Here is a 25,674-nt window from a genome sequence, read left to right on the forward strand (position 1 = left end):
ATCAATGCTTTTGGTTCCATACGTTGCTTGGCAAGATTATCAGTTGACATTCTCTGTACTAATCAAAACTGTTACTTCTGTTTAAACCAAGGTAAGTTGTGCAGGCAGGTGTTTTGTGGCCCCTGAGATTTATCACTGTACTCATGGAGCTAAGATGGGGAACTAATAAAAAAGCCATTCCAGGACTCAGGTGGCTTCAAGGGACAGTTCTTTTCCAAATACTTTTGCTTAGGCAGGACAGAGCCACCTTGTCATCTGCTCCTTGTCGGAAGGCACAGCAGTCAGGCACCCTTCAGAGGGTGGGTGTGCAGAATCCATTCATTCCTTTCAGGATCATTTGAGCAGATGAAAATCCAGTGGTTGCGTTTGGATCAGTCTTGGTGGTTAGTGTCCAACAAAATTTCAAGATTCATTTCAGCAAAGCAAGGGTGTACAAAATGCAGACCTAGTACAGACATATCTTTCACTCTTACATCAGGGGCTTTACCCTATTTTCTGTGTGTGAATTGGGAAGTCCAAGTGCAATACAAATGTAAGTCCCTCACTTTGACTGAGATCCATCGTTTACCAGCACAGCATCTGACACGTGGACTTCAGTCAACAAAACTTTAACAGCTTTCGTCTTGAGGCAGTGCATGTATTTTGTCTTTGACACCCTCCTCCCAGTGATCTTCATTTTTAGTAGTAAATTCAAAAATATCTTATCTGATTCACAGTCTGTCAAGGAGAGAAATATCTGCGGCTGAGCTGTTTGCTCCAGCTCTGATTGAGAAGGTGCAAGAGCTCTTGGGCACTTAAATTTTTTTAACTGTGCGTGAAAAGTGCTTGAGAGGCTCTGATGCCAGGAAAGTAGATTGTATACATAATGCATGTCAATTCTTGTAGTGTGCATTTATATGGAACAAATTTAATCTTCCAGTGACCTTTCTTAAAGAACAGTGGTTTTGCTGGCATTGCTAAGTGTGGAGTCCCTCTAGAGTGAGTATGGGAAACTTTGCACGTAGAGTAGCATCTTCACCATCTGTACTGCTTAAAGTGCTGCTAATCCTACCTCTCTAGGCATGCAAAGGAAGCTAGAAAAAATATTGAATACCTATTCATATGCTGTGATGCCGTGATGTTTTAAAGAAAGGAATAACGGACAAAAAATCTGGATGAGGATTTAGAATAAATCTGATGCTCTAAAGAAAGAACAAATGTGTTGAAATATTTTTCAGTATTTATAGCATCTTGAATCAACTCACCAAAATGCCAGGTAAATAGAAATTAATGCAGAGAATTTTAGTGGTGCTTCTGCTTTGGGAATGTGTAGGTATAAAAATAAAACAAGAATAAAAGAAGAAACAAAACTGGTTTATGGGAGGGAATTTTTAACGGTCATTTATACAGAAACTTTTCTAAAGCTGCAGGAGAATAGTAGATGTCATTGAGCTGAAAAATTGTATCTTAGCCCACATAAATTAAAAAATATCCGGAATTCACTTGTGTTTGGCTGTATATAAGCATTGCCCTTGATCATTTCTAGAACCATAATGTTTTTGAATAACTGGTTTAATTTTTAATTGAAACAAACTTTTAATTAAGAAATAAAACATTATGTTTTGCCAAACAAAATACTACCTAAAAACTGCTCAGGAGGAAAAGAAATCCCTGGGCTGGTTGCTATACCAGCAGAATCAAAAGCAGCCATAACAGAATGATCTTCAACCTGAAGTAGAAATGTTTTTGTACCAAAGGAGCTACATCCGTGCATATTGTTTTTGACTATGTGGATTTCAAACCAGGATAAGAAGTATCAATTGACACTTTCATTGACAGAAGATAGGTTTATTGTATTATTAAGCATCATATAATGATGCTTTTGAAAAAATATTTCAAAAAACTGTGGATTTGTGGCCGTCCGGTGACTGTTGGCCTGTTCATCTCCCAGCCTAGCACACTGCCCAGATGTTCAGCTATGTCTCACAGTAGCGTTGGAACCCATCTGTGGCAGATTGTATAGGATAATTCAGTGGGAACCCTTCTTCCACTCCTTGTCTTTGCTGCAGCACGCTTCATACTCGCCCCCTTCTGCAGAGCTGCATCTTACGTGTGTGGAAGCTCTCCTTTGCCCCAGGACATTGCTATGATATAATGATATTGCTCGTCATTACTGAGAAGCACAACTCCAAAGTTAATGTTGTTTTTCTGACCTGGTACATAACTAACCACAAGGCAGGCAAGTATTTAGGTTCAGATGGATGTTGAAGTTGGATGTTATTTGAAGGAAAAAGGGCAAGATACTTCTGGGTCCTCTATTGTCTATAGTAGAAGTTGTCATGTAAACACTTCAAGGCATTAAAAGACAGAAGGGCAGTGGAATTTCTGCAGTAAGGAAGAACATCAGATCACTTCTTCTCAACCCATTGTTGACTTTAACTTTGCTGGGAAGCAGTAGCACTGACCATGATCAGATGAGATCTGGGCATATTGCAGAGCTGTGGAAAGATGATTCACTTGTGAATAAATAAGTGTCAGTAGCAGTTCCACAGGAGAGTAAGCATGTAAGTAAACATTTTTGCCTGCACCTGGTAATTTACTGAAAGTTTGTGTTGATATTTGGTAGATTTTGTTGAATGCAGTAATGGAAATAAAGTCTTACTTTGTGTAGTAAGTAATAACATTTTTATTATCTGTTTTTATTATTTAGGTTGGAAATCTCCCAAATGATTATATGATAACCCTTAAATATGTCCCGAAGATGGATAGTCTGGTATGTACAACCACTTTAGAGTTATTCCCAATAAAACAGCCCACTGGAACCAGTAATGGCTGGGCTGTGACATTCTGTACCTAGTCCTATGTTTTAGCAAGTTGCAGTTAAATAATGTTTATTTCACTTTTCATATGGTTCCCAAGTATTTATTTAATAGAAATGTCGAGCAATTCCCAGTCCCTTGAAACTTTTATAATTACAGGGATCCTAAGAAAGTCTTTTTCTTCATATTAATTTTTTTAACTTATTTTTTTGTGAAAAGTCAAATTTTCATTGTGTTAGTATTTTGTCAAAATTATTTCATTGTGTCAGTTGAAAAATATTACTTTCTTAAAGAAATAGGTTCTCAGTAATTGTACTTTGGAACATACTCTAGAAGTCCTTGTTTCAGCCAGTGGAAATGCCACTAGAGCACAAGAAATACAATAGCCAGTAAAGAGAGCCCCAAGCTGAGCAAATGGTGGTGTCGGTAACTAAACAAACCAGTAGAATTTCAAACATACTTTGTGTTATTCTTTCTTTATAATCCCATACTTAATACATAGTGGTACTTTCAAATAAGCATTATCTATACATCTTAAAATTATATAACATTTTTATTTTAAAATTGTATTATTTTATTGATCAATCTGTTACATATTTTTTGTTTTTCCTCAGTTTAGCAAAAAACATTTTGAAGTTTCGTATTGAAAACTTGGTTGTTGCATACATTGCAATAAAAAGGAGGAAAGGAAGCAAGTTGAAAGTACAAATTATATTGAATGCTATATTGTTTTAAGGCAAGGAGAAAAGTAAGAAACTCGTGATTTTGTCAGTTAAACTGAACAACTCTGCGCCTGTCTTAAGAATTAATCATTATACAACTACATCAGTAGCTGAAAAATATCTGCTGCATTTAAGAAGCTGGTTTTGTGTCTGTGCAAAGTTTTCACTGTAAAAATCCAATTTGTATGTGATAAACGTATGAAAATGTGCCCTACCCTACCACAATGTAGGAAATCTAGCAATATTCCCTATTGATATTGGAAAATTATGCCAGAAGCAACATTCAACCCTGAATAACAAGAAGATGGGAGGAGGAAAAGGAGGGTGCAGGATAGTGAAGGGCACTGAGTTGTGAGGTTATGGAGGGTTATGTCAGATGTAACAGTGTTTTTAAGAGTTTTGCTGGAAGCTTGAGGTTTTCACTAAAACTTAGAGTACTTTGGAAAACCCAGTTTAAAGTTGGTTCTTTAGACAGGAAAACTGCAGAATAAATGCTATGAAGTCAGGTACTAGGTCCTATATAAATAAAACTAATAGAAAATTTTCCATTTCTTAGAATATCCAATATTTAGAGAAAAAGGAATCAAGATTGGCTGCCACCATCCTTTGACTGCTGGGCTTTTTGAAATTCACTGGTCTTGATGTCTGATGTGATGACATTCACATCTGTGGAGGACAGCTGTAGCTTGAGTGCTGTTTCCCCAGCTTCCAGCCCATTAGCTGTTGGGCTGGATTGAGGCCATTCCCTCCACTGCTCTCCTGGGGGTGTTGGCAGATGAAGAAGGCCAGGGAACCTGCTTGAGCAATGAGTCCTGGTTGTTCTCACTCCCGCCTCTCTCCGTGGTTCGGTTTTGACTGCCAGTATGCAGATTCTTTTCCATTCTTTTCAGTGCTTTGTCATCTTGGTGCATCATGTCCAGAAATTTAGATCCAGTTTACATTTACAGCAAGCAGCCAAGAAATAAAAAGGGAGAAGTTCAGAGCTGAGACTTCCATGTTCCCTTTGCACAGCACTTTCAGTCATGGTAATGACAGGTGCAGCTCTTGGCCACATGCCTTCACAGGAGAAGGTACTCAGCAGTATTCGGATCCCACTTGGCCAAATTCTTCTCTGGGAATTTGAGGCTGTGTTATGCATACCACAGCAAGGGATAAGTAGGCTTTACTCTGGTCCATGCAAGCTGGGAAACCCATGACTTGGCCTAAAGTAAATGCCTTTTGCTCAACTCTGAAGGGATTGAAAGGGTGCTCTGCAATTTTTTTTAATAGATTTTAATCTTCAGTGCATGCATGAAGTGGGAAGTGTACTCAAGGTAGCAAGTCCCAAATGTAGATGACTAAAGGTAGGAAGGCAGGGTGAACACAAAGCAGATGGGAAGCCAGTGTAGTGCATGTAACAGGAACAGACTGACCCATCCATTAAACAAAAGGGTTGTTGCATTATGCACTAGCTCAAGGCAACTGAGTGGCTTTAAAAGTAGTCTTGTATAGAATAAACTGTGTAGTCAAACCTGAAGGTTAAAAGGCAGAGATGACAGCAAAGGGCTGAATTCAGAAGAGGACATAAAATTTAAACTTCTACAGAGATGTAGAAAGTAAAAGCCAAATGAGAGCTACCCTGAAGTACAAGGGAAATCACATTTGCAATTGCCCTAAAGTGTAAATCTTGGTCAAAGTTTACACAAAATATCAGAGTCAAGCCTCCATTTCTCTTTGCAAATAACGTCATATTTTTCAATTAGAGCAGTTTTATCCATGTTTTTGGTAGGTATTGACATAGTAAGTGATTGCACAGCTTGACTTTACTGAAAAGAGAACTTAGAGCTTTTGTGAAATACAGCTTTGTAGGTCAGAACAGTTCAGTTAGAGGAGACTCCCACACGCATGCTAAACCACAGGAGCAACAAAATAGACTCCCTGCTGGAATTGCCAAATGCTCACGAGAAGAAGCAGCAAGCTTATGCTAGTCCATGCCAGAGGATAATGCTCACCCACAAAACCTCAAAGGAAAAGGTTTTCAAGGTTTCCAGTTCAGGGAAGCACAGTAGTTAGTTCTGTGTCAGTGTTCCCACCCCAAAGCAGAGGAAAGAAAACGCGTTGCCTGTCTCATGGGGGGCAGTGGGACATGGCACAACATACGTTGCTTGAACAGAATATGTTTCAACAAACTTTCTCTGATTTATTTGCTTCTGCCTCCCCCCTCACCTTACTGTCCTCAAAGGAAAAAGGGGAAGCAGACTCGAGTCAAATGCTATCCATTTTGCTTTTTGTTTCTTTCTTTTTGAAGTCATTGTTGAGATAATTGCAAAAGGTTATATCACTTACTTGCCACAGGTTATCATTGTGCGAAAGAGTTGTACACAGAAGTGGAAATTCAGGTGGAGCTGAACAATGTATTTACATTTGGTTCTCTAAGCCTGGAAGCCTAATAGTCTGATTAGTCTTCAGAAATGTGAAGTGTATATTTTTTCTTGTCAGAAACATTTACACATCAAAGCAGAACAACATCTGTGGATTTCGGTCTTTTTTAAAAAAATAATCCATATGCAGGTTTATTGAAGAAATTGAGTAAATGAGATTAAGCCTAGAAGTGTGTACATTGCCAAACATTTGCTGTGTGTTGCTGAAGGTGGATTCAGTGGGCGCTGCCTATCCACTGCGCAGCATTGGAAACTGGTTTAGTGATACTGAGAGTACTTTGGGTTTGTTGGGCCAAGATCTTTGTATCTGGAAGTCTTTAAGGAGACATTTCAATATTGGAAAAATACTGTTATATATGGAATAAATTCTCATAACATTTGCCATTAAAAAATTAGCTTTTATTGTGAAGGTATTTACAGGTACAAATTGCAGTTCTGACTTATGCATTACATGTATTTTTGCTGATCATGCCATGTTAGGAATTTTCCTGGGCTGTGTGACCTTTTCCTCTATTTGACTACTGTTATATATGTTATATATATATAAGTAAAAGAAGTTAATGACTTCCTCTAAAACAGCAAGATGAATTATCAGGTTTCAGTCATGTGAACAGCTGTACAAACTTTGTCTGCAAACTAATTGTATAGGTGTTAGTGTATACAGTGACAGGCTGTGCAAAACACTTTTGTTATCAAAGATTCAGGAAGAAGAAAGGCTTTTAGATCTAGAAACTGCTCCCAGTAATGACATTTAGTGAAAAAGCTGAAGAGAAAGAATTAACATTAACTCAGCTAAAAAGTTTAAAGGTGGATAAAAGCACACAGGGACTTCATGCAAAATTTTTATGGAATCCCTTCTGAAAATAAATTTAAATCAGGGATCTTTGGGGTCAACTGAGTCATGTAAGGTAACAGCAATAAATGAAAACTGATATTTAAAGAATTGTTAAGGCAGTAGGAATTGAAAAGAAAACAAATAGGTTAATGAAAGCATGGACTAGGGTTCATAGCAACATGTTCCAAGGCTCAAGTGCTCAACACACTGACACTTGGCATTCATTGAGAATTTAATGAAGGGATGGCATTTAACAAACAACCATATATATATCAGTATCAGTCAGAATAGAAATATTACCAAAAGGAATGAAGAGAAAATTGGTCACATTAAAGAAGAAGAATTGTAATTTGTACTTTTGAGATAGTTTAAATTGGAAAGAACAGTCTAATTTACTTTTACACATTGAGATGTTTACCCAGTTTTTACAAATGTCTGATATTTAATTTACATCTGTTTCTCTTTTTATCCCCTGACAGCCTAGTCACTGTTGGTTGCATTTGATGGTGCCTGAATTTTCAATAAGTCTACATAATCTTCTCCAGAAATTTTCAGATATTCCAGATATGTCGGATGTTTTAAGCAACTATTCAATCATCAATAATCTCACAAGGATAATTAATGATCTTATGGCATGCCTTGCTTTTGACAAAAACAAGGTAATTTTATGCAGGGTTTCAGCTTTTGTACTGGATACTTATTTTTTACTTTCTGTTGGACAATATTCAGTAATAGTTTAGGAATTTCCAAGGCTTTATTAGATTTGTTTTCATTTCTATTCCTGTGCATCTGAAATCCTACTTTGTTTAGAAATGCCCTGAATACACTGTACTAACATTGGTTAATTTTTTTCTCCTGTTTCAAATAAAAATTTTTAGAAGGAATTACAGTATATACAATGACCTGTATGCAGTTATTTAAAGTCAGAAATGCAGTGATCTTCCTTAAGATAATTAATCCATTCTGATCTTTTTGAAACTGGCAGAAATCTTCCTTGTGTATCCAGCTTAAGTTATATATTTTGCTAGTGATCTTAATGTAAATGTAAAGATGATTTGGTTAAAGTTATTAATGTACTCTTAGTATGTATCACAGTGTGTGAAACTCTAGAAGCTTTTCCAAGGTTTAATTAACTATTTTATATAAAGGCACAGCAAAGACCAGAGGACATTGATCCATTTCCATGTGTTTCTGGATTCTGACAGCAGCTGGAAGGATTCTTGTTCAAGAGATGTCTCATTTTCTGTGCAGGCAGGGAAGGGGGAAAGAAATTAATTTTCTAGTCTGTTATCCAGATCTGACCAGACTATCACTAATTAAAAATAAGTTGTATAGTTGAAGGTTTGGTCCTACAGAATAAAACAGGTGAAATACACCATGTCCTTTAGAGCAAGTATTTTATCTTCCATATACAGTTGTTTTTATCAGCTAAGTCCTTAGTTTTTGTAATTGGAGCTTTTCAACACCCAAAATGAATCCAATAAGTAAAACACTCAGGTGCCTTTAGAGTGGAATAACCTTGTAAGCTTGCTATGTAAGCATTGCACTGCTGTGAGTATTTAGATATTCCCTACTTTTCCAGTTCAAACTGAATTATCTCCAGACTTCAGTGTATATATTTTTTTTTCCTTTCTATTTTTGTCCTGATGATTCAAATCACTCAGCTGGGATGTGGTTGGGGAAGAGGAATTTTATTTTGTAGAATGGAAAAGTAAATATCCTGTAATTCAGCAAAACAACTAGCTGTTGATTTCCTTAGAGAATAACGATCTTAAGTCTAGTACTTTCAGCATCAAACATAAAATAACTTTGGAGCCAAAACCAGGAGGTTTTCTTTAGGACATACTTAAACCATGTTCTTACCACTGTCCTCCTTCTTAAGAGTACAGAGTTACCCCAGGCCAAACTTGACTTGCTGACATTAAAAAAAAATTAAAAAAAAATAAGAAAACCATTAATAATCATCATGGATCTCAATCTGGCATCACAGACATGTCTGTTAGACCTCAGAGCGACTGGGCTTCCTTGTGCTTCCTTGTTTATAGTTGCTCTTATTTTTAGGTCTGTTATCAGGGATCTCAGCCTGTTTCTGAGCAGTGGTGTACCCCAGCTATTGTATTTTGTTCCCCATCATCTTGATGACAACACCAATGATTGTTGTGTTCATGTGTTGCGATTAAAAGACTCATGTGAAACTTTGCGAAGTAATGTGAAATCAAGGGGGGTTTTTTAATGAGGGGAATTTTAAAAAGTCTCTTGGTTTTCAGTATAGGATGGGAGACTGTCTTTCATTCCTTAGCAATTTTGCAACACTGTATTAATAATTCATTTCTATTTGCAAAGCTAATTTGAAATCCTCAGATCAGAAGGCTTCTTTGTTTTATGAAGATTGTATACAGCTAATCTGGTTGTCTGCAGGTTAAAAATATAAATGATTTTGTACCATCTTTGGGTATTTTTTATCATTTGTTGAGGTGTTGAAATGAGCATCTCCCTTGACCTTCTTTCAAGCTGAATTCTATATTTTACTCTAGGATTTTGTAAAAGAAAATGGTCACCTTTATGAAGAAGGTCACTTCATTCCTGAGGATTTTTTTAGGCACTTTAATAGTACCATTGAGGTCTACAAAGAGTCTGCAGACAGATTGGATAAGAATGACTGCATTCTGCCTTCAACAGTAGGAACACCGGAGAATGGTAAGAGGGGTCTCCTTTTGGGGAGCAGAATCTAGGCAGATAAAAGTGTGTGATTATCCTTGGATTTCAGAGATGCTAAAGATCTGATACCATGCCTCCATGTCACCTTTTTACTGCAAGTGAAAATAACTACTGACACTGAAGGTTGTGTTTCTGTTCGAAGTCGAGTTCTAGTGCCATCACTCCTAGATACATCATTTCTCAGTATAATCAAAATAACCTTGCATTATGCTGCTCTGTTTCTATTCATCCAAAATATATCCTGAATTTTTTACATTGTCCTTCCTATCTTCTCTTAATGCTCTATTTAGTTTTATAAGGCGGTAAAAGAGCCTAAGATTGCACAACTGAAAGGAGAGGAAGTTAGGACAAACTGTAAATTGCAGCAGCCTCAAGTCACCTTCAATTTCATCCCACTTTTCCTGAACAAGGAAATGTTTACTTCATTTGAACATTTTAACAAGCTCAGGTCAAGCTCCTGCAGCTCTTTCTTATCCTTCCAGTAAATGGAGGGTTTGTATTACCTTTTCTTTTACTCTCTCCAGTGACAGATATTAGCTTTTTAATTAGGGCAGTGTGTCCAGTTGTACAGTTACATCAGTAGTAACTAGAAGCAGATCAGTGCCATAACTTAAGAACTTGTAAGCAGTAACTTCTTTTCCAGATTAGCTATTCAGCAGCAGCTCAGCATGTAGACACTTCTGCATCTTAATAAAACTGCCTTCTTTGGCTTAATCCACTTTATGAAGAGTCCTACAGCCAGCTTTTAAAACAGCCCTATAGCCCCATTAGAGTAGTCCTGTAGCCCTTCGTCTAATATAGAGGGAACTGTATTTTAAGTTTCATAATTCTGACACATTCATTTTCTATTTAGATTCCAGAGTCGCTGTCACAAAAACATTTTTGTTTCCTCCTGTTGCTGCCAGCTCTCTTAGGAATGACAGCATTGGCAGTAGCACTAGCAGTAACAGTAAGTACAAGTGATTGAATATATGTCTCCATTTTGTTCTGGTAGCTGGTTGTGAGAGCTCAGAGGAAAAGAATGCCATTAATTGTGCAAATTAATGGGAAGTTACATGTTCCTGATGGTGTACCATGTGTTTCTCAGCTGTCATACTGAAATGCAATGAACTTATCTAATCAAAATGTAGAGATGCTATCGAGTTACAATTATGTGACAGCAATCTACAACTTGGAGAGGGCAGGCCTCTTCGTTTTGGCTGTCATGAGGTCTCACTAGTCATATGGCCTCAGAAAATTTGGCCAGACATTTCATTTTAACTCTCAGAAAAGGAAGTTGCTCCAAATGAACAGAATAGCTACCCTAATTCGTATGAGGGTACTCGCATGAACAAAGAGGATACCTGTACATTGCATTTTGAGAGTACTGTCAATCCCAACCAAGCTTTACACCAGCCCTGAGGCCAGTCCCGTGTTTGTTTGGTGTAGTTGCAGCAGGGCCACCTCCGCAAGTCAGCGTGCTTTCACTTGGGGTTAATGGCAAAGTCACTGCCTTTCTGGCAGGCTGCAGTCTTCTCTCTGGCACACTCATGTCACCTTTCTTATCTGTCTTAGTCACTTATTGCATAACAGCTCCCTGATAAGAGTCCAGAATGGTTGCTGTAAGAGCCTCAGCATTACCTATCACGAGGTCAGAAAGGGCATAAGCATCTGAGGTGAAAGGAAACAGTGAAGTTTCAGGGGCTTTTAGTGACATCATGTACAACAAGGTGAACACTATCTAGAGCTTCCCACGTGAACAAGAGGGGATTTTCCTTAGAGGTTCCTGAAATGGTGATCAAAGTTTAACCTTGTTGTTTCCTTGTTCTCGTTTCCCAGACACGTCAAGATGACAATGTGTATCTGGCTCTCTTTACAATTTCCCCTTTTCACTCCGCAAAGATCTATGTTATCTGAGTGTGTGATGATGAAGTATGTGACTGGTACTCCCTGTGCTTGAGGAAATATGTGCAGAGGGGCAGCCTGATGTAATCTAGTGGGCACAATTGTAGCTTCTGTTGGTGACACAATTGCTACTAGGCCTGAGTTTTTTCTCATGATCCTTCTCTTTGGAATGTGTAATCTAGTCACCCTCTGGGCTTTTAGCACCATGCATGCTACCTTGTAGTTGGCTCACAGCTGCTATCAGATTTGAAGCCCTTCTTGATTGCTTTCTAATTAAGAGTGGGTCTTAAGTCATCACAGCCCAGAACCCTCAGAGTAGAAGGAATTAAAAAACCCCCTCCACTCCTGGCTGCCAGCCTGAGTCTTTGGAAAAGAGAAGACTCACTGCCATAGATTCCTTGCCAAGAGGTCACAGAGCTGTCTGCAAATAACCTGATGAGCCCAGGGCCAACTCTGAGGCACTAGGAAGGGGTAAAAGTATTCATACCTGTCTCTCTCTCAGGTCTGAAGATGTGATAATTTTTGCTGTCATTGCTAGAGGAAAAATATTCAGCCACAGCCTGAAGCAATGGGAATGGATCAAGAAGCCAAAAGACAGACAGATTACAGGAGAACTTCAGATGTAAGGAGTTTGACCCAGTACAGTGACAGGAGGAGGGATGCCAGGCAGTGCAGTGGAGTGTGGCACCTGTGTCTGTACTGTGGAGGAGAGTGCAGAAGCAGGATTATTAATCTTGTTTTATAATTGGAACTGATAATCAAGTAGGAAAAAAGCCTAATTAAAATAATGCAGTTAATTGCTTGGCTGCCATATGCTGTACAGGTGTGTTTTAACTGATTATCATTCTCTTAAGCAATTTATTAGAAAATTGGATATCAGTTAACAGCCTTATGTAGAAATGACATGAGGACTGCATGTCTGGCTGGGTCTGGGGACAGTTTGAACTCATAATCAGATTAAATTATATTAATTTGGATGCTGACTGGTTACACTGTAGTTACTCATTTGGAGGTTTTTTGCAGGGAGGGAGCTGTGGAATCTTTATTGACATCACTGGTTTATTTCCTGAAATAGCCTTTGGTGCCAATCATAGTTTGGTCTTGACTTCATTGCTGAGGAAATTTTGGTTTTAGTTAATCCTTACCTTCTTGGAATGAACAACAGTGAATAAACCTTAACATTCCCCTGTGAAGCTTCCCCAGCATAACATTACCCTGGCTTCAGTATTGTTCTCAGAAAAGCATCACTAAATTCAAATTTCAAAAAGGAAAACATTGAGAAGAGGGGAAGCCTGAAAAAAAGCATCTTCAGACACAAGCTGCAGTAATTTTTTTTATTAACCCTTTAATTCTAAACAGTTTTAAGCTGAGTTATTCTTCAGTTTAATAGTTTCTAGAGCGTTTAGAAGTATTCAGTGTTTGCAAAAGAACCCCTCCAGATTAATATATTTTGAGTCTATTAATACAGTCTGTGTAGTCTTTGAACTGTAAATTCAGCTTAAATAAACCTGAAGTGCATCATCCAATAAAATAATTTGTGAAATGTCATAGAAATTGTATATAAATTAGCTGTTATGGATTTATAATTTTGCTGTTTTTGTTGAGTCATATTTCATTACTCCATTGTTCTTACACAACAATAAAATTAAACTAAAATAATAGCGTAGAATCTCAACTAAATATACACAAAAAGTCTTAGCCCAGCCAAATGAAAAATAGAACAATTACGCTATTCTAATTGTTTTTTGAATGGTAATAGTGGTTTATTCCTTCTTGTATATTGAATGTAGACTTGTAACATATTTCCCCTTTATCTTTTCTCAGAAGCGGAAAGATCTTTTCTTATTTCTCCTAAAATTCTCAAAAGACTAGCGCCACCATCCCAAATTTGTTCTTTCCTCTTTGTGTTACCTGACTGTAATCCACCGAAGTTGCAATTAGCTGTTAAAGTTCCAGTCTTGCTCATATTTCTCTGCATGATTATACCACACATTGCCTAGAGAATGTAGATGAGATGGTTCCTATGTAAAGAAGAAGGTTCAGGATAAGAAGTCTTGAGTCCTAATCTCTCCTTTCGGTGATTGAAGCCATCAGATGAATGTCATGTTGCTCTGATCAAAGCTTGAACTTACTAGCTGTGACTAAAACTTCTCCTTTAATTGAATGCCATAACATTCTTTATAATTTCATGAAGAGTTCAGTGTTGCTTCCTTACATTTTTGTGTGTAATTTCCTCACAATAATTTAGCCCTATTATTTAGTCCTGAGTACCTCAAAGAACATGTAAACACAGAGATCTCTGTAACTGCTTTTAGGAAGAAGGTCTCCTTTTTTAATTAAGCAAAAAATACCATAGTTTAATTCAGTAATTGCACAACAATTTTAAAATGCTCAACTATGGCTTAATGCAATTGGCGCTGCCTTCTGTGCCTTTGTTCCGTTGTTCCAACTTAATAGTTAATGGAAAACCCTAATGAACAGGTGAGAGCTGCTCTGCATTTTTACAGATAAGATCTTGTGGTAATTGTGCTGGAACTGAGCAGAGGTAAACTGGAAATTCCTTTGAGACATATATGGAAAAAAAAAAAAAAAAAAAAGCCAGTGCTTTCAATCATAATCACACATGGTTCGAGGTAGGAGGCAGTTCAGTAACTTCATTGTGTAATTGAGTGGCTTTTATTGTAAAGATATTTTGTTCACAGCTTAACATCCCAATGTCCATGAAGACTATACATAAATCAGCATCAAATGAGATCACTTCCTTAGGGCATCTTCCACAAGATACAGAGTGAGAGTTCTGAGAGATGCTGGCCTGCATCCACTCCCTTTTTTCACTCTGCTGGATAGAGTCAGCAGTTCCTCTGGCATTGCCCAAAGAGCTCATAAAGTTATTGGTACACCTGGTTTCTGCTATTCCTTCTCCTGCTCTGCCTTTACAACTGATGGTAATCAGGATCTTTCTGTGTAGAGCTCCAAAGTTTCTAACGGAGGAAGAGGTCCCGGTGGTAGCCAGCTTTCTTTCCTTCTCTCAATTTTCTTCATTAAGACAAGTCCCTGAGAGGTTCTCCAGACTTAAAATTCTTCAGCCTGTTCTGTTTTAAATTTTAATATAAATAAAAGGCACAGGAAGAAACCTGCCATGACTCATTTCATTCTCCCCAGATCTTTCAAGAGAATTTTTTCTGGACTTGAAAGTGAAATTAAATATTCTGGTTTTGCTTGCTTTTTAAGGTAGTTATGGATTACTTAACTTTCAAATTATTTCATATACTGGCATGTTGTGGAAAAGAAAATCTGTTGTCATTTTTAAAAGGTAGGCTAAGGAAAGTATCACTATGGGACTGTATTTAGGTTCCATCCCTGGATTGCATGTCCCCACATGGAAAACTAATTATAAATTCCTTTCAGTTTGCCATAGATGATGAAGAAATCACCTGCATTGGAGATAACTTTTCAGAAATCAGATTTTTCCAGTTTTAGATACCTCATTGTAAAGGGATCTCTTCTGTTGATTTAAATTATATTAAATTTTTGAAAAATACTGTTAAAAACAAAGGTACAAAATTATCACTGATTATCCTGCATGCAGAACATTTCTCTAGAAGTTCATGTTAAAAAAGAGCATGCTTGCCATGACATGCATGACATGCTTACTGTGGGTAAGCAGAGGCTTTTTGAGGTTATACACTCTACCGTAGCATGTTATCAAACACATTATGCTCTACATGACCTGAAGAGTCTTTCGTTTGAATTTTATTTCACTTTTTAATTTTTTTCTGAAGTCTGCAGGGTTGAATCCAGAAAACATAGCCATCCCCATATGATTTACATAATTTAGCTGTAAAACTCAGCAGGTCTCTCACTGAGAAGAATGGCATTAGGCAAATGAGGATTGCTTTTTACTTGCTTAGAGCACAAGAGCAATATCAGAATTTTCTTCTGAGAATACAGTTTAAATAAATGAGCACAGGAGAGCATTTCTAGGGTTATTCAGGCTGGCTACACCCATTTGATTTTGCCCAGTTTTCTTGCAGATCAGTTCCGCAAGCAAACATCCTCTGTGCCTAATCTGAGACAGAAAGTAGAAAGGTTATGTCTCCCCAGTTAATGTCTGCACTTGGCTTTAACGTCTGAGCAGAGAGAGGCAGACTAATCAATAGCCTCTCTTTTTCAGCTGTTGTTCACCTCTGTAGAACTTTGTCTGCTCTCTTTCCCTTCTGTAGACAGATTTCTTTCACGGTAAGCTGGCATCGGTTCTGCTTGACTGATGTTCCCTTTTAGTGTGCCGAATCTACCAGATATAGGTGAAACTCAAGCCCCTGCAGTCAGAACCTAGACTTTGTAAATAGTGTATGAGACACAGAGATATATGTAGTATAATGAATATATAAGATATAGACTTTATGTTGTCAAATATTTCTAACAACGTTGAGCCTAGAAAACACAGCTGAATTTCAGAGATAAAAAAAATATTTGTCTAAAACTTGAAAAATGTCAACAAGAAAATCTGAGAGTTGAAAATGAATTGCTAGTTAATTATAAGAACACTGCTTTCTAAACTAACATATTTTCTTGGAGGCTGTTTAATAATGTACTAAACACATGTTGTTTGACCCAGAATACCATTCTGTGTGTGCTTAGACATTTGCTGTTTGCATGAGTCACGCAAATTTTGAGTGCTGTCAGTTCATTTTCATTTCTATGTATCCAATCACCTACACTTTTCCAGTGCTTACAGTTTGGTTCTTTTCCTGTAATCTGTCAATACACCCACCATTCGAGCTGCGGACACCCAGTTTGAAATGAACCAAACCTGGGTGGACAAAATACCGGTCTCCTGAGGTTCACTTTGCATTTCAGAAAGAGGGTTCCCAGGTGATTCTGTTGGACTTTCCACGTCCTGCTCTTGAAGGGAATGAAGGGACTGACTGAATGGTTGAAGGGATGAATTTTAGTCTCAGCTTGCAGACAGGTCCCAGTGAGGGGAATGGAATTGTTGTGTACATAAAAGAATAGGATTGGTGGTCTTCTATGCAAAATGTTAAAAGCTATCAAGAAATGGTTATAACCAAATAACACACTGTTAAACCTCAAGGTGCAAGGGTTTGATCTTGCTGAAGTCAGCGATACCTTTCCAGGAAGCTTTAGAAGTGATCAGGTTTATTCTGTTACACTAACCTACCCTGAGAGCTCTTGTGTTGGTCATTGATTGGTGGCAAGGCAAAGTGTCTGCAGGCAGTGGGAGCTGTCTGATGGAACTAATGCAAATGCATGAATTGATATATATTCTTTTTCAAATAATTGCTCTGTCTTTCAAAGTAAGACCTTTAAAAAATAAGAAATCCAAAACTTTGAAGTGTAGGAAAGAGATGATTCTCTACAAATGGCAAAAAGAGAATTGGTGTTGGTACTTTTCAACATTGTTGTTTCAGAAGTGGGTGGAGCATCCTTGTGGTCAAAAATTTGCTGTAAGATTTTGTATGAAGTGCATCTCATGTACATTGCACTTTGAAGTATCTGTTCTGCTATTTAAGATGCTATTATGTAGGTGGTGCATGAAAGTGCTCTTGCTAATAGTGTTGCCCTGAAGACAGTTTTCTGCTATAAATCTGTCTTCACTAATGAGAGTATCTTTAATTACAGAAGAAGCTCTTGGCTTCATTAGCAGCTCCAGCCTGCAAGGGATCAGCATAGCCCTGACATCATTGCTGTCTCTCCTTATCGGCTTTATTTTGGGAGCCCTATATTGGAAGGTAAGAAATACTGCATATAATTGTTTACATAGTGATGCTACATTTCTTAGCTGTGGGGAGGTGGGGATAAGAGAGCCATGCTGTATTGGAAAGCAAGTGACACCTCTTTTGATCTCCACTTAACTGTGACTTGCAGATGTAAATCTGTGTGTCAAATTCTTGAATTCTACCATCAAAGTGCAAATCCTGTCTTATCAGCATGATCACTCTCTAATTGGAAACAAAAATTGTGTGATTCACCCAATTTTCCATTTCTCCTATTGTATATTGAGAAAAGATTCTTTTTTTTTTTTCTTTTTTTTTTTTTTGCTTTTGGCCCTTATGCCCCTGCCTACAATACAAAACCTTCAATAGTAAAATTTATATCAGTAGTAGATGTATGTTAGAGGACAAGGTTTGCCCTACATTTTGCAAGATGACTTTGATATTGAACATCTGAAGCAAATTAAACAAATTGAAACATACAATTGTATAGTTACTAAAGAAAGCCTTAGAATATTTATAGCTTTAGAATATTTATATTTAGTGCATTTTCTTCCTAGAAAATACATCCCAAATCCAGACCAGAAAGTGATGAAACTACACAGTGTCATGACTACCAAGAGGAAAATGAAATAAGGTATATTGTTTCACTTAAAATTTCTACTTACGGATGTAATTTTATCTCTGAGAACTACTTTGTGTTTAGCTGTGTGACAAACACAAAAAGGCCCCAAACACAAGGTCTTGCTGCAGAGATAAAGTATGTGCTTAGAGTGTGCCATTTAAAGGACTTTCTGGTTTAAGCACAGAAGCTGATATGGAGGATAGTTCTGCATCCAGTGTTTTATTATGGGGACATTATTTTATCTGTCTTTATTCCCACTGTGAGAAAGATTGCTGAGACCTCTAGGAAAACCAACAAAATAAAGTAAATGTTGTTATTTGCTGTGTGTTGTAAAGCTTGGTTGAAGTTATAGAAATAAATAGAAAGCAATAACTTTCTGATTGTGCTCCTAAATCCTTTTAAATACCTTTTACAATAACATTTTTTATGTTCTTTCACTTTTTTAATTTCCCCAGGGTACTATGTTTTCTGGGTTTTTTTTTTAGTATTTGTGGGAAGTTAATGAGAACTCATTCAAATGCTAATAACTTCTTAAGGTCATCCTGAAATGATTCATGGCTTTCTTCTTACTTATACACTAAATTATCTGATTCTTAAAGAGAGAAAATTCTGAGAGAATCAAAAATATCTTAGAAATAACAGTTCAAGTCTTTGAAGTTTCTTGGACATGACTTGGACAAGGAATCTGTGAAATCCAGGAAAGTATTTAGGGACATTTTAAGTAAGAATAAGTCTATGCTAAAACATTTTGAGAGTATTGTTTAACTTCATATTTAATGATGTTTGGTCAGATTTTAACTATGAATGATTTAGGGAAAGATCTGATGCAGGTGGCAGAAGGACATGTCCTGTAGTGTTCTCACACTGTGTGAAATGCCTGGGCTGCCCATTGGTGAAGGGACAAATAGGCAAGGTTCTCATCCAGCAGTTTGGTCACAGGAGCTGAAATTTTCTGTGTTTAAGCTTGCTAAAGTAATAAATTCTTAAAAAATTTTCTTCATGTACAGAATATAGAATGGAAGGCTGTGTATTTATTTCACCAAGTATATTAGCTCCTACAAATAACTCATTCTGCACATCATCCTCATAGGTGTTAAAACCTGTGAAATGAACATACATCTTCCTTTTAATTTCACAGAAAATACAAAGCCATATTTTATATGAAGAAAAGGTGACACAATTAAATGCAGGAGAGGACCTTTGCAGGAACTTGAAACAGATTGCGTTTTCTATCAGATGTCTTCATAAATATATGGCATGTGTTTTGGCATACATGGCATAGATGCCTATTACAATTTTTTCCTCCCTGAGAAATTAGGAATTTTTATCTACAAGTAGGAAGAGCTAATATCAAACATAAATTATAATTCTTGGGTTCCCTTCTTTAAATTTTAACTAATTTATAAACTCTTCTATTCCATTTCCTTGGAAGGCTATTGCTGTAGTAATAAAGTACCTTTTTTTTTTCCAGTATGTTGCAGCAAAAAGAAAAGGAACATCTACAAGTGTAGCTGTTGCTTTTTCTCCCTCAACACTGTTACTGTTTTGTGTACTGGTAAGTTGGTTATGGTGAGAGTTTTACCACAGACTGAACTACTTTCGTCTGCTGCAATATAAAGTGATTCAGAGTCCATTTTCAGGAAAAAAAAAAAGAATTCTTGCTATCAGTAGGTAGCATTTAGCATTGTATAAGATCTTTAGCAGCTAATTTAATTAATCCTGTTTCATTAATATAGACCTTTGATTTTTAACTTGAATGCTTCAAAATGAAATTTACAAGAATGCCAGAACAAAGCACAGCTACTGCTTCTCCTTTTCGGTGTTAGAGCTGATACAGAGAAGCCTTCAGCTGTTACACTACAGCTGTTTCAAAGCAATGTGAACTAAAAAACACAATCTGGTAAAATTAGCAGGTGAGTGTAGGAGAACGGGCCAAGTAGAGCTGAGCTTTCATATCATTGTAGCTTAGTCAGCACATTTCTGTAGTCTGTGTGGCTTTATCAGATGCATCAGTCTTGCTTTAGTATGTAAGAGTGAGCAGCAAAGGTGAGTGAGGGTTTCTCAGTCCCAGCTGTCCTCTGCAGAGCAGCACTTCTCTGGCAAGAAGCTGCATACAACAGAAACTGTGCTGTATTTAACCCATGGCATCTATGTAAGATTCTGGAAAATTCAGACAGCACTGGGCTCTTTATTTAACATCGTGAGTGGAAAGAGCAGCGTCAGAGTATAACAGACAATCTCAGTCTGCAGGTCATCCTGTAGCAGTTACTCTCAGGTGTTCCATATGATTGAATTACCTACAGCTTGAGAGATTTTTCATTATCCTTAACTGCTTTGTTCTACCATACGCTCATTGAGAAGCAAAGTTGTCACTGCATTGGACAAGTTGTTCCATTTTTCCAAAGATGTAAACTCAGTTTGGTTTGTCCAGATGACTTCAAAGGGAAGTTTGCTGCCAGAGATTCCAATACCAAAATGCCCAAACAATTCTGTAAAACATGAGAGTGGTTCCATTACCTTAGATGACATCAATGAGCTTTTGCAGGCAAGTGTGTTCTTGCATCAGGAAAGTACATCTTATAACATTTTTCCTTCTGAGTAAAGAAATCTCTATGCAAGTGTCATTAAATTTATTTCCAAAATTATAAGAAAAAAATGTCTATGTTGTATGTCTGGGAAAAGATCTATTTTTTAGTAATACAGAAAGGAAAACTAATCAGCAAAATCAAAATTTCTGTTTTTCTCTACAGGCAGGTAACAGTTCCATGTTCGCTTCATAAATGAAGCAGCTTTAAGCACATTCGTATTCCTTCTGGAGTGACAGACTGAGTCTGCATCTGTTGTTGCTGCCCATGACTCCATAGACATGATACAGAAATGAGGACAATTTGTGTTTGTTACTGTGAAACCAACACTGCATTGAACAATGACAAGAAGAGTGTGCACTTAGCAGGACTGTATCTTATGTGAATATCTACCTTGTGTGACATTTGAGGTTTTTTAATTGCATTAATACTTGCAGCTGACTCTGGCAAACAAAATATGTCCTGAACAAAAAAAGCATCTTTCAAATGCCTCCAACAGTGTGTAATCATTGCAAGTCACAAATACCTTTGCATCCTTAACTTAAATTCTGTGTCCTCTACCTTGATGTCTTCAGATGAAGGTCTCTGAACTGACAGAAAACACAGAAACGGATACAGATAACATACTCTTCAATTTTGTATATAAAACTTGAAAGCAAAGTCATGCCCTGAGCTCGTGCTCTAGACTTAGACTTATAAGGAGCTGTGTTTATGCCTGTCAAAGGCAGGGAGTGCAGCAACACGTGGTCTCTATCGGCTGCCAGGTGGCTGGTTGCCCACCACAGAAAGCCTCAAGAATTCATCAGCATTGGTGGTCTCTGTTCAGGAGAACCAAATACTGGATGAAGACAAAGTAAACAGGAGGTGAAAGTACCTCGTGGAGCTTCGAAGAATTAAGTGTAACTGCTGAGTATGTGAACACTGGTGAAACTTCCAGTCATGCTAAGGCAAAGTAAAGAGTCTGAATTGCGTTCAAACATCACAATAAAGACAAACCCATTAAATGCATTTTAAATTCTGAAGATGCATGCCATTTATACCTTATCTGTAAATGTATAGCATAGAAAATCTGAAAGATCCTGAGAGTGTATTTAGCTTTTACTTACATCAGCTGTAATTAATGTTTGCATTGTGTTTTAAGTGATTAGTGAGCTTTAATATCTTGGTGTTCTCCACTCTTGAAAGTTAATTCTTTTGAAACAAAAGAGAAAGCCTTTGTTTCCCACCTGTCTTCTGCATCTATTACTGTTACAGTATCCATGGAATATGAACAGGACTGATGTACAGATGTGCATTTTCAAGTAAATCCTAAAAATACCATGGTAAAAGTTACAAGTGTAGTTGTGCATCTTTTCATCTTATCTCTTCCCAGATAATGAGTATAAATTATTTACCTGTATTAGGGGTGGAAATTCAGAAGGGTAAAGGTAAAGGCTCACATGAGGTGACAAACTGCCATCTGTCATGATATTGACCAGTTCAGCCAGAGTTTTAGTTTAAATAACTTGAAAACCTAAAAAAAAAAAAAAAAACAAAAAACCCCAAAAAACCCCACCAACCCTTTTAAAGTTTTGCATAAATTTGGAGTTCTACTTAAAATGTATAGTTACTAAATTTTTTAGGAGTCCTTGTGGAAGTTTTAATCTTCTGCTCAATTTTCTGAGAACGATGCATACAAAGAATATGTCATACATATAATATATACGTGCGTATGTGTGTGTGGGTGTGTATGTCTGTGTGTATTATTGGTAAAACTGTCTTTCAGACTTGTAAAGAGAAAAAAATTTCAGAACCTTGCCATACTTGATGCTGTGGCATCATCAGTAGCTACACTGCGTGGAATTTTGACCCTACTGTAATAAGGTTGAAATTTATCACAAATTCACTGAAAGATTTGATCATGCGGGATTTTTATTTTTACTCAGGCCTTTTTTGCACTATCTGTTTGTCAGAAAAAGGTCTTCAAGTCCTCCTCAGCTGGTATAAATTAGCATAGTTCTGTTAAGAATAACAGAACTTTGCAGTTTGCATCACATAAGGAACTTCTCTTAGACTAGATCAAAAGAGGCTTAGTGTTAGAATTAGGCCTTCACATTTATTCTGAAGATGCTGGAGCACTCACCAGTTAATAACCAGGGTTGCTCATCACTTCTAAAAAGCAAGAGCATTCCTCAAAAAATGGAATTCCCAATATAAAGCTGAGTCTTCTCTGAATCTCTGTAGTTCTTTACTCACAAGGCCCTCAGACTTTGACTTTCAAACTTTTTTAAGAGGTACCCTAAAAGAAATGTCAGCATGATGTAACTGATGGAAATTTGCACCTTATTGGTAATGCGGAGAAAAACTGTGTACTGGTTTTGACTGAATGGAAAAGTATCCACAGTAAATGGAAGCAATTATCCTTACACATTCTATGAAAACCTTAAATACTTCATACAATGTGCTCTTGAGGCTAGCTCATGCATTTGAGGGTTCGGGTTTTTTCCTTAGCTTCAGTAAAACAAAAATCTTATATTTATTAATGTTCTTTGTTGATAAAAAAACGTTCATTTTTCTAAGTGCATTCTTTCCAGAAAATCAAATACTCAATAACACTTAATTTGGGTCACATTGGTGTGCCCCAAATCATGCTTTGATATTCAAAAGCAGCCTATTCAAATTTTAGGCTTCTTAATCTTCAATACCATTGAAAATACCAGTTATGAATTGAAACAGAAATAAAAATTGGTTATGACAAAATGTTCACTTTCCAGTCACTTTCAAATAATGTCAGACACTTTAATCTCTTCCATGGAGCAAGGTAAATTTTGAGTTATATGAGAACAGAAAGAAAGCTCATGTATACTTTTTGACCTTCACATCACAAACACTGTTCTTTGAATGTGTTCAAAAGTCGTGTGACACCTAGAGTAGCAGAACTGTTGTTGGACTACATGGTTTTCCCATTCTTTGCCCTCATTTTGAGAGATCTGAATACAAGAGAGATCTGATTGAGTGTTCTCAATCCTTTTGCAACCCAGAAGGAGACTTCTGGACATTCATGGATACACTAGGCGGCATGGCACTTTGAAGTGGCATCGTGAATTGACTGGAAACTTTCTGTGCCCACTGAGGAGATCTTTACTTTGGACATAGTGAGATTCTGAAAGACTACTGACTTGTGAGACATCTTTGAAATCAATGGAAATAGAGTAATGTACTCTTCAGTTGGAGATGGAGTGGCAGAAAGAGACCTTTAATTGCTTCTCAACTTCTAAAGAAATTTAACTTCTAAAGAATGATCAGTTTTTCAGTCTTCTTTCTGGGTAGACAGAGCCCATACATTAACATAGTTGGAAAATCAGCAGACTCCCTCTTAGAATAAAACTGGGGGGAAAAGGGGTGTTTTATTTTTTTCTTATGAAAGTCAACCAAATTTGGCTTTTGGATGTCTGTGGTTTGGTGAGAAATGTAACATTTTTAGGTTTCCTTTGAAATAGTTGAACTTTGCATGCAATTACTAGTGGCCTTGTGAGAATAAAAAAGCAGATAGTCTTATACTGAGTAACTGTTCTACTTTAGATGTGTATTTACTTGAATGAATTAATGGTACTTATTTCATCACGAGGTCATTTTATAAGCATATAAAATGTGCTTTACTATGGAGTATGTGTACAACCTGCACATGTTTTAGATTCTCATCTGCAGCAGCTCTGTTTTCTCTGTTGCTCTACATAATATGCTGAAAGTGTTCAGTACACAAAACAGAATTATTACTTTGAAATTTTAACAGTACACATAAAATACTGATATTTTGAGTTTGATTTACGTTTAAGAATTATCCAACATTTTTCAATTCATAAATCTGATTCAGCTGTCTTAAATGCAGATCTACAGTAATGGTGGCATGTTGTTATTTTTTTATCAAATTAATGGAACGTGGAAACTTCAGACTCTTTAGTGATAGAGACACAGACGTTTGCTGGTTGCATTATGGGCAAATTCATTTATTTCAATGTAAATGTCAGCACAGTTTTGCATAGTTACATTCTGACTGAAGGTGATCAACAAAGTTTATAAAATGTGATGTGTATGTACATATGTGTCCTCTTAAAGATAGATGTTTTCCCAGATCCCTTTTTATACCAGTTCAGATTTGGAATTTACATTATATACATATGCTTTATTGTTCTAAATAAAGATATTATGCACTGTCAAATAATTAGTATATTGCATTGTGTTAGTCCCAATTAAGATGTTTTTATGTCCTGTCATCTTCTGAAAGAATTCTCTGTCAGAACATATGCTGCTTGATTCAGACTCCACTTGATGTGGACATTTCATGATAATGCACTTCTTTTGCAGGGAGTGGCATTTACCAGGAGCTCCTCCTGGTAAGGATGACATCCTTCCTTTAAGTTTTCAGCAGTTTACTGTGGCTTTTCTGTAAGAAGTCTGGAATGGGATGAGTTTGGGAGGAAAAAACAGAGCTGCTCAGGTAGCTCTGGCACCTCTCCCTTCCTGAGAGAGAATGAAAATATGCCAGCTAAAGACAAAGAGGTAAACCTGCTGAGACTTTCAGCCTGCCTCACAGAGCATTAATGAGCCTTGGAAGACGGAGGGGATGTTGCAGTAGGCGGATACAGAAGGATTTGTAAATAAGGATAAAGTAGAGACAGGACTGATGAGGAAGAGTAGAGCAGGGTTAACGGACTGGGACACAGGGGAACAGAATCTGTAGATGCCAGAATTTGGGGTATGGCTATGAATGAAAGCTGTGGCTGCAGATCTGGACACAGCCAGAAGTGCAGAGTTGATGGCTTGAAGAAGGCCATGAAACAGCCCTCACTGCTGGTGTAGCAGGAGTCATGCCCTGAGGAGCAGTGCTGGTGGCTCAGGTGGGTCAGCAGCAGGATGGCACTCGATTCAGCTCAGGCTCCATGAGCACCATGTAGCTGCAGAGTTGGAAACGAGTGTACTTCATGAGCAAGCTGTATTAGCGCAACAAAAACTCCAAGTTGACCTGGAATTTCAGGAAGGCAGAAGTAACAGTAGGGTACCTAGAAAAGAGATTTGAGCACTCTTAGCTAAGAAAACAATCTTACTGAAATCAGGAGCTGGTAACTCATAATCTGGTCCAACGTCCAGATGGAAATTGGTGGTGAGGGATGTCCTTCAAAGGTCTTTATTGAGAAGAGTAGTGTTTAGTATCTTCATCAATGCCATAGACAATGGGATCCAGTGCTCCCTCAACATGTTTACAGACAGCATCAAGCTGAGTGGTCCCAAATGTATCTCAAGCTGCATAAACAGGAAGCATGGCCAGCAAGTTGAGGGAAGCGACTCTGGCCCTCTGCTCTGCTCCATTCTGCA

At 37.3% G+C, this 25,674-nt stretch overlaps 1 protein-coding gene across 4 annotated transcripts in view; it reads left to right on the forward strand.

Moving 5' to 3' along the window:
- KITLG (KIT ligand) overlaps positions 1-24,454 on the forward strand; it is a 56,503-nt gene extending 32,049 nt beyond the window's left edge. The window contains exons 3-10 of one of the 4 annotated variants that reach the window (XM_058805535.1): positions 2,690-2,752; positions 7,255-7,434; positions 9,310-9,472; positions 10,347-10,442; positions 17,021-17,130; positions 17,673-17,749; positions 19,209-19,292; positions 20,488-24,454. In XM_058805535.1, the coding sequence (XP_058661518.1) occupies positions 2,690-2,752; positions 7,255-7,434; positions 9,310-9,472; positions 10,347-10,442; positions 17,021-17,130; positions 17,673-17,749; positions 19,209-19,248 (729 nt within the window). In that variant the 3' untranslated portion in view covers positions 19,249-19,292; positions 20,488-24,454. The remainder of the gene's footprint in view (positions 1-2,689; positions 2,753-7,254; positions 7,435-9,309; positions 9,473-10,346; positions 10,443-17,020; positions 17,131-17,672; positions 17,750-19,208; positions 19,293-20,487) is intronic. The other 3 variants (XM_058805536.1, XM_058805537.1, XM_058805538.1) reach the window with 3 other exon arrangements.
- The last annotated feature ends 1,220 nt before the right edge of the window (positions 24,455-25,674 follow it).

This window comes from Ammospiza caudacuta, chromosome 5 (genome assembly GCF_027887145.1).
Source record: "Ammospiza caudacuta isolate bAmmCau1 chromosome 5, bAmmCau1.pri, whole genome shotgun sequence".
Taxonomy (NCBI): Eukaryota; Metazoa; Chordata; class Aves; order Passeriformes; family Passerellidae; genus Ammospiza; species Ammospiza caudacuta.